Genomic DNA, 9,887 nt, shown 5'->3' on the forward strand with positions numbered 1-9,887 from the left:
TGGAGCAGTTTTACCATGAGCTTCGGATCTTCCTCACCGCTGAGAAGACTTGGCACACGTAATATATAAATTACATATAAATAGGTTAATATTTTATATGATCTATATTTATTTAAACTAATTATTTTATATCAGTTAATCAAATATCAATTCAATTATATATATATATATATATATAAGATTTCTTTGTACTTATTCCGATTAAATCCCATCATGTGTAATTAGAACATAAAATTATTATATGCTCTGTAGTGATTTATTTTATTTGTAATGACTTAGATATGTACTAGTTATATTTACCAATAAACATGGTTGCAATTATGTCTTTAAAAAATAAATAAATATATTCATTTTTTAGAAATGTAAACACAGTTGCTATTGTCTTGCTTTATTAAAGCTGCAAATAAGAAGATTCAAGGAACAACATCGATAGAAACCTGATTCTGGGTCAATGGTCTTTGTTCTGAGTTGCTATTCCGTCTCGTTTTATTTAAGCCCCAATAAAGCCGCGCCTATACTCTTACGTGCCCGGGTCGCGTTATACCCACGTGTATTCATGTCAGTATAAGGTGCGTTTTAGGAGTGTATCTTACCTCACGTGATATCAAATCAGCATATAACGCGGTGTAGGAGACGCGTTTTACTGCTAAGGGTGTTAGATCGAAAAATATAATCTGACCGATATTAGATCGATAAATATATCAATCACCGGTGATTTTTCGAGAAAAACACCTTGTTGCTGCTGCTGTAACTGTTGATGTTATGATTACATCTTTGTAGATAAAATATAATAAAAAGTTAAGGTTAAATAGAAAATTTAATATTTAAATTATATTGATATTTTATTTTATTTTAATTAATGTTTGTGTCTAAGATTTATTCTGTTATTATTTAAGATATTTAAAGTTTTATTTAGTTACTATTTTAAAGTAATTCCGTTACTTAAAGGTTTTTGTTAACTGTTAAGGTTTTTGCCTCTTATTTCATTAAAAAAATATTTCCGTTAATTACTCTTAAAAAAATTATCAAATAATAATTGCTTGACAAGTGATATAAGTTTTTTTATTAATATTAAATTAGAAAAACTAAATTATAAAATTTTAATAAATTCTAAAATTTTTAATTTATCAAAATCCTCAAATCTTTGATCTCTAAATCCCTAAATTAATAAATCCCTTAGAGACAGGAGATTAAGCGGCGAACGCGCTATTAGAGATTTAACCGACTTAGTTTTGGTTCATGGTATAATTTCATCGACGGTGATAGTCAAACAATAGTTCATTGAAGAATGGTTTTATGAGACAAATTTTAAAAATGATGTGTGACGACATATAATTTTAGTGACAATAAGAGAAATAACCAATTAACAAGAATTTGGAATAAAAATAATGATTAGTAGTAGTTGATTTAAGGACGATATATGAGATTTAGGGATTTAAAATAAAAAGTATAGGATGTTTTGAGTAATTTAAAAATTTTAGAGACTAGAAGATTAATGCTTTAATTTTTTTATATATACGGCATGTCCAGCAATAACTGAATACGAATTTTTATAAAAAAATAAATAATGAAAATACTTAAATAATAACTTTAAAAACAACTCTTATATTAATAAAAAGAAATTTTGAATATTTAAAATAAATAAGAAGTATAATTTAAACATTTATTTTCTTACTAAACATCTTGGAGTACAAGCGGCACCGTTTCAGACCCGCTAAGACATAAAATAAGAAACAAGCCCCACCGTTTCGTGCCCGCAAAGACGTCATATAAGATACAGCCGTGGAGAATTTTAGAACACAGAGCAAACAGAGTTTCCAGAAAATGGCAGCGGTGGCGGAAGCAACTTCCCTCAACCACATATCCAGAGAATCCTCCGACATTAGACGCCTTGCTAACTTCTACAAAGAGGTAATTTCGTTTAAATTCTTCATTTATTCGCTGTTTTTCACGATTAAAAACGATCGAGTATTTATATTTTTTTAGATCTTTGGGTTCGAGGAAATTGAAAGCCCAGATTTCGGGGAGTTTAAAGTGATATGGCTGAATCTTCCGGGAGCTTTTCCTATGCATCTGATCGAAAGGAACCCACTTACGAAGCTTCCCGAAGGTCCGTACAGTTCCACGGCGGCCGTTGCTGACCCGAGCAATCTCCCCAGAGGTCACCATATTTGCTTCACCGTTTCCAATTTCGATTCTTTTGTTCAGTCTCTCAAGGTACCCGTTAATCCTTTGTTATTACTTATTAGTTCTGGGTTATTTTTGCTTTGTGGTAATTTCGTGTTTGAAGTGTTAAAATTAAAATCTTACATATTTGGGTTATTAGCACCAAATGTCCCCAAACTTCAAAATGTTCCGGTTAAGTTCAAATTATAATTTAATTGTTAAGTGCTGGTTCGGGTATGATCAGAACCGTTTATGGAATTTTAGTGGCTTGAGGCGAATATAGAACTTAGATTTCTAATAACAAGTATCAGAAAAAAAATTGAATTGTAACAACAAGAAAAGAATAAATAAAATTGTTTATAAATTGTTTTTTCTTTATTACTCTTAATAAACTATATAATAAATACATCAAATTTTAAATACAAAACATCAAGAAATACATATCACATCAACATTGCTGTTAATGGGCCAATGTTGGATTTTAACCTTCTCAATTTTGTCAAAAAAATAATAAAATAATAATAAATGGAAACTGAAAAATAATTTAAAAATATCACATTAACATTGCTATTAATTTTTAATGATAGATAATTAAAAAAATAAAATATGACGTTAAGTATAATTTTGAAAGAAAAAAATAAATGGCCAAAAAAAAAGGTGGGTTACAAAATAGATAATTTATCCTTTTTTTAATTATATATAAATTTACAGTTTTGGCCCTCAGGCAGGAGGGGCCCTGGACAGGTGCCCCTCTTGCCCATGCTCAAATACGGGCCTGGGTATGATGTATAGTATATTTAGGATCAACTTATTTATGCAGTTGGTATACATGTCTTTATGATTTGATCCACAAGCTGTTTATACAGTAGGCATTCGAGTGTTTATAATCGGATCCAAGTGTTTTAAATAGGATATTGATATTGTGGGAGTTCATTTAGTAGGTTTTAAAGTACAGAAACCGATTTAGAATGAGGTCATAGTTTGAAGATGTTTGGTTTGGTGCAATTATCTTAAACATCGGTAATGAGTCTTTGGCACTGTGGGAATTTGTCAGGATAAAGGAATCCAGACATTTCAGAGGTCACTACCCAATGGAAAGGTCAGACAGGTCTTCTTTTTTGATCCAGACGGTGAGTTAAGAGCTCAAAACAACACTATGAGTATTTAGAATTCAGGCTGGTGTTCGTATCTGAGAATTTGATTTGCAGGTAATGGATTGGAGGTTGCTAGTAGGGAAGCTCCATAGAAAACTTGAAGCTTGTACCTTGAACAGAAGATCCTCAGCTAGACCATACTTTGCTACTAAATCTCTCCTTGTTTTACGTTGTACGTGTAGTAATACCTATGAAGTAATATTTATATGTGGGTGTAATATAATGTCTGCGTGTTAATAATTTAGTTTAAGGATTTAAAACCCAGATCTAAGGTCTCATTCTATTGGACCAACTGATAGTTGATATATTTGAAAAATCATCTTCATGCATATATTTGGATTAGTCGAATACGGACATAGAGTATAGGAAAGATTTAAGTAGCAAAGATATTTTAATTTTTCAAAAAATTCGGGTAACTCAGATGTTATATTCACACAAAGAAACCACACAGATATAGCGAAGTCTTGGCAATAATTCAGCCAAGACAATATTTGTAAAATAACAACCCCAATGATCTTGTTTTAACGGGGGAAAAGTACGTAAAGAATTTGCTTGATCAAATACTTCAAACTTTTCACTGTGCCAAACCGGTTGACAATATAAGCACAATGATGAGAACGATGCTAAAACATCTGATGCTTAATTGTCCTGTCTGCAACAAGTATCTCCTGCAACTAATAGAGAGAAATAGTTGATAAGGTCATGATAAATTGAGCATTTATCGCTTCTATTGTCTCTACCAACATACTCCACAGCTCCCTCCACCATAGAAGTAGGTTGCAGCCTGGCCAGTTTCTTTCGCTCCGAGCTTGCAGCTAAAGACAAGGTCTCACTCAATCTCAAAATACTACTTGATGTAGCTAGACTTTTGAGTCTAGAAGTGATACCTTTTATCTTGGGAATCATGACATTTTTAAATAGAAATGACGGAGTGAAACCACTACCGATACAACAGGTAGGAAGGAGTTTCCGTATCTTGCTAGGTCTGGGTTGAGCCTGAGTCTTGTGGAGCTTGAGATGCAACTGTTCATAAACTCGTACAAAATGCCAGGTCTTGGAGATCTTCCAACAAACTCTTCACACCCTCGTTCTTGATCTACTTCTCCTCTGCGTGGTGCATCACCGCTTTGATAACGGGAAATATAGATTTCCGCTCTTTGAGCTGCTCGTATAATTGCTTGTGATCAAATCCTGTAAATCTATTCAATTGTAATAATGTTGTCCATTTGATACTGATGATATTATAAAACAGAGATTCAAATTGTAATAAATTAAAATAGGGGGTTAACTCTTTAATGTAAAAACCACAAATTAACCACATATTAATTTGTATCTCCGTTCAAAACCCTCAAATCCTTTTCATCAACAGCGTGGTTCAGTTTTTACTGTTATAACTACTGCAGCCTATGCTAAAGCTGAAGCGAATTGAGAAATGGGAAAGAACAAGAAAAGAGAAGCAGAAACAGTCCAGCTGAAACCCTAACGAATCTCACTCCCGTCAACGCCGCGGTCACCGCCACCGTCGCAGCCATAGCCGATTTTCGCAATAAAAAGAAGAAAAAAAACAAAGCAGATAAAGTAACCGACGGCGAAACCAAAAAAGCCGACGAAATCTCCAGCGTCACCGTAGCCGTCGCTGGCTCCATCGTTGACAACGCTCAATCTCTCGAGCTCGCCACTCGTGTAACTAATCCACTCTGTTTTCTCTTCTTTTGATAAGAAATACATTTTCAATTTTTCATTTGTTTTTTCGTTTTTCTTTAAAGTTGGCAGGTCAAATTGCTCGTGCTGCAACTATTTTTCGGGTCGATGAGGTCTTTTTTTGTATAACTTTTTCTTATTTATTTGAACCTACATTTTAGTCGTCAATGATTTAGTTAGAGTCTGTAATCAGTGGTTTGTATAAGCAGGTAGTGATGTTTGATAATAAGAGTAGCTCGAGGAATAATGGTGCCTTTTTGAATCAAAATAATTCGAACGAAAATTATAGAGGGGCGTCTTTTCTTGCTAGGATCTTGCAGTATCTTGAGACGCCACAAAATCTAAGAAAAGCTCTTTTCCCTAAGCATAATACCCTCAGATACGTGGTGAATATCAAATTCGTGATTTTGATGAAATTTTTTGTTGTTCTTTTGCCTTTAATGGAATGAAATTTAAAGTCGATTTCTACACTTATTTGCATATTGCAGGGAATGTTGCCACCGCTTGATGCTCCACATCATTTGCGTAAACATGAGTGGGCTCCCTATCGGGAAGGTAAAGTTTGGCCGCTTTCTTTTGATCACTTCATTTGGATATGTTTAGCTAATTGGCTTACATTATCAAGTAAATTTAGCTCCTCTATTATCTTGTTTGTTATATATTTCTTACTAGGTTTACAATTCTTAAAAGTGAATTGTAGGACAGATAGATATGGACTGATAAGTATGCTTTTTAAATGTGAGGAATTCAGATATAATTTCTATTGGAAATTAATGGAAACTGAGGTTATTGGCTTTTGTAAAGCAATGATAAGATTATTTCAGGTTCCGGATTGTAAATAACTTGTGCCTGGTTTCTATGGGGAATCTTATCACTCTGTTGCCTCCTTGAAGAAGTGCTTGATCTGATCAATGACTAGCTTGAACTGAATCTTTGTCTAATTACTTCAATTGTTGTGATAACTTTATAGGTATCACACTTGAGGAAAAACCCACAAGCTCTGTGGGAACAGTGGTTGATGTTGGTTTAGATAAGGTACATCCATTCTCGTTCGAGGGCGTCTTACTTAAGCTTGTTGCATAATTTCTTTTTAATAGTTAGGCGCCAAATTTAACCCAAATAGACTGGGGTGAGTCTACTCTACTCAACTTCTAATAAAAGAAATTGAAGAAAGTACTGAATTTATTTGGTCACATAATGCTCCTTAATGCCCAGCAGCCTAGCACTATCCTGGAAATCTTCTTGTTCGCCCCTTGAAGTTGTTAATAACTGATGGTTTATGTCTTTTTTCTTTCTTTTTTACTTTTGGCTAAAAATTCCTTAAACTCTATGCTTCTTTGGTTCAATCTGTTGATGAACATAGTTCGTAATTCCTAATTTCATGCTATTCAATTATTGGCATTACAATAAATATTTTATATCAACCACTAGACAAATTTTCATATAAAAGTTGGCAATGGAAACGCATCGTATTTGCTTCTGAATTTTCTTTATGCAAAGTTGTAATTGTTGTCTAATTTATATTCAGAAATCTCAAGGATGATTTTACATAAAATTTACCATGTTATTTTTTCCCTCTCATTCGGATTAAACTTGTAATACTTGTCAACCTTTTTTGGACAATTTCATGATTCTTTATGCAGAATGTTGTGGTTGATCAAGTACTTGAGCCTGGAATAAGTGTCACTGTTGCAATGGGAACTAACCAAAACTTGGATTGTGGTAATGAAAATCCTGATGTTATTTCATTTTCCATTGTCATGTAATAGCCTAATAGGTATTGTGTGAAAATTTAAACCTAACTTGATATACAGGTTTATTTATTTCTTTGCCCTGCTCCTACCTTTTACTGGATAACGCAAATTTAACATGCCTTTGCTGCATCCAAAATGGAATTACTTCTTTTAATTTTTTATTTTGCGTTACTGGATGTTCAATAGTGAAATAATGTTTTCTTCCTGGATGAACAGATTCTCTGGCCTTATTCTAGAAAAAACCATTTGTTTGGACTTAAGATGGTGCAGCATGTTTTAAATTTGTTTACAGTCTAGAAGAATCAGTACAGATGAAAATATGTCTTAAGCTTATAAAGTTGTTTTTCTAGATTTACCTCGCCAGGTTGTCTCCTCTTCCAAGCCTAGGGAAGACACAGGTACATACTGGGGGTATAAAGTGTGGTATGCTTCCAATATCAGTTCAGTATTCTCTGATTGCCCATACAAGGTATTCATACTTCCTTATAATATGACGTAAACTCACTGCCTATTCCCAATGTCCTTTTTTCGGTACAACCACTAACAGCAGGATAGCGTCTATAATGTTGTCTCAGGGTGGATATGATCACTTGATTGGTACATCTGAGCATGGACTAGTTGTTAATTCATCACAGCTTAATTTACCTATCTTTAGGTATATTTTTTTTCATATTAAATCCTTGCATTGGCGTGCGACGAGCTATCTTCTCTGTTGTATCCATTCGTAAGGGTTGGTTAGCTCATCCTGCCACATATGTTCATTTATAACATATAATGGCGAGTCTACTTTAATTATTATGTCCTTGAAATGAACTTAATGTGGCTGCTTTGATATTCATCCGTTTAGTGAAGCCAAATTTCCTTTTTGGTGATTAGTCTGATAAATAACAAGCAATCAGTAACATTGAAGGGACATGTTCCCTGGCCCCTTGCATTGCTTTTTGTGTTGTGATATCCATGAAATCTACTTTCTTTGATCTTTATTTATACAAAATCTTCCAGAGTATGCTCTCATATAGAAATATATATATTCCTCTTTTCCTAGAGTGATTTCATTCCATGATACATCTTGACTTGATTGTATTATAATATGACAGAGATTTATTAATTGCTTTTGGTGGACTTGCTGGGTTGGAGAAGAGTGTAGATGAAGATTATAAGTTAAAGGTATAATTGGAGGGCAGTTAGTCTCGATTTTGTCTTTGTAATATGTGGTACAGTTTCATTTTCTCCATATACAAGGAACTGTCCTTAAATAAACGTTCACACTTAAGTCAATTTAGGGCTATGCTTTTGCAGTTTATATTTTAGATCATCAACCGTGGCATTTAGAACTTTTTGGTTCAAATCAAGGTGAATTATGCAGTATATTGACTGAGCACGTTTTTCTTTGGTTCAGGAAAAAAATGTCCGCGACATATTTGACCTGTATTTGAACACATGTCCACATCAAGGAAGTCAAACAATTCGAACAGAGGTATTTCTTTTTTGTCTAATATTTCATGTATTCTTAAATTCATGAGTTACAGTCAATGTTTGAGTTTCTTTTATCTTCACAAAACAGGAAGCACTCTTGATACCACTCCAATATTTCCAATAACTTCACAAAACAAGAACCAATAAGTCGAGCAATGCAAAGAGATGTGAGCTGAAGAGAACTCAGGCTCTGAAATACGTTGAAGCATCAGATTGTTTTTTCATGTCACATTGTTGGGTATGAATCTAAGAATATCTCGTTTGAAAGCGAACAAGATGTTCTTTGGATTTTGAAACTGATTGTTTCATGCATGCGCATGCTCTGAAATTTATGGCAGCAAAAATGTCTGCCTTTTTTTTGTAGCCCGTCTGTCTCTGTGTGCGTCTGTTTACCTCCTAGGCCCTTATTCCGGATGCCGGTCTTTTTTAGTAACGTGAAGTTCAATTTTTAAAGGTTAACTTTTAAAAGTTGCTATATCCGAGGGTGCGTCTGTTTGTCTCCTAGGCCCTTCAATTTGATCAACCAACTTTCAAAGTAAAAGTTAATGGTTCACAGGTCCGGCTCGGTTCTTCAAGCTATTGTCATTGTTTCTGTCCTCAATGTTCTTTTTCGATTTTGACCAGATCGTCCCTAAATCTTTGAAATGCAGCTAATGGTTCTTCATCAGAAGTCCACTCAGTCGAATCCCTTTTCCCAAGGTATATCTCATCGACTGAATGCCGAGACAATATCTCAATGAGTGACACACCGATCATTGTTTGGTCCTGTGGGGTGATCGTTAGTAAGGTCAAGTCACGGTTTTTAGCAAGCTCGTCGTATTCTTTACTGCCCGCTTCTGGCATGAACCGACTGACTGTAGGCCTGTTAGGGAGAAAACCAGCATAAGGGTATTGGCCGAAATTGACTGCTGCATGGAGAGCTGAAGCCACCCATATGATGGTCGTGCATGCTTGAATCAGTTCCTGTATTGTGCTCATCTCGGGCCACCACGGTTGGTCTTTCAAGTCACCGTGGCCTTCGTTTCGTATCTCTTCCCACCACGATTAGAGTTCGTTGTCCGTTTGTACTACTTGATCTGATGAGTAGTAGAAATGGCAGTACTCGGTGACCCATGTTTCAATGGCTGACCAGATTTCTAACCCATCAACTGCAAAAGGGTAATCCTTTATCACGAGGCTAATCCTTAACAGCCATTCCTCTGCAATGGATGGTTTAAAAGATGGTACGGTTGATTCAATTTTCATTTCGGTAAAAGTTGAAGGGTTAACTACACAACATTTCCAAATTCGGATCAAGCATGGTTTACCTCTCGAGCAGATCAGCAGGGAGAGCCTGCTCAGTGAAATTCCAATCCTTGTAAATGGCAGAGGACATTTCGAGTACAAAATTTCGTGGATACACAGTTGACTCAACTATTCCATTAGCATCGATGAGGTTGCAATAAAAATGTATACAGGCATGGCCGGGATAATCGTACAAGGTGAGGTTCTTGAGATAGAACTCACTGTGATGGTAGTTTCTTATGATGAAAGCACCTGGAACACCCATGGTCTCAGCATCCCAATCGAATGTGACTGAATACGTCGCGTCTTTTGCAGTAATTGGTGTCAATGTACCCACCCAATTCCCCAAATA

General features: G+C 34.9%; 1 protein-coding gene and 2 pseudogenes across 2 annotated transcripts; 2 read left to right on the forward strand and 1 right to left on the reverse strand.

The window, feature by feature from the left end:
* The first annotated feature begins 1,751 nt into the window (after positions 1 to 1,751).
* On the forward strand, positions 1,752 to 3,649 carry LOC120127968 (uncharacterized protein YwkD). Of its 2 annotated transcripts, XM_039145758.1 has the most exons (4): positions 1,752 to 1,911; positions 1,987 to 2,217; positions 3,221 to 3,296; positions 3,375 to 3,518. In XM_039145758.1, the coding sequence occupies exons 1-4, from the start codon at positions 1,825 to 1,827 to the stop codon at positions 3,410 to 3,412; spliced, it is 432 nt and encodes a 143-aa protein (XP_039001689.1). In that variant the 5' UTR covers positions 1,752 to 1,824; the 3' UTR covers positions 3,413 to 3,518. The 2 variants fall into 2 exon arrangements, with proteins under 2 accessions (XP_039001689.1, XP_039001688.1); XM_039145757.1 differs by lacking the exon at positions 3,221 to 3,296 and having other exon boundaries at positions 3,375 to 3,649.
* Positions 3,650 to 3,940: 291 nt separating this feature from the next.
* Positions 3,941 to 8,442, forward strand: LOC120128106 (annotated as a pseudogene).
* A 302-nt stretch (positions 8,443 to 8,744) lies between these two features.
* LOC120128107 lies at positions 8,745 to 9,496 on the reverse strand (annotated as a pseudogene).
* Between the last annotated feature and the right edge of the window lie 391 nt (positions 9,497 to 9,887).

This window comes from Hibiscus syriacus, unplaced genomic scaffold (assembly GCF_006381635.1).
Source record: "Hibiscus syriacus cultivar Baekdansim isolate YM2019G1 unplaced genomic scaffold, ASM638163v2 tig00110474_pilon, whole genome shotgun sequence".
Taxonomy (NCBI): Eukaryota; Viridiplantae; Streptophyta; class Magnoliopsida; order Malvales; family Malvaceae; genus Hibiscus; species Hibiscus syriacus.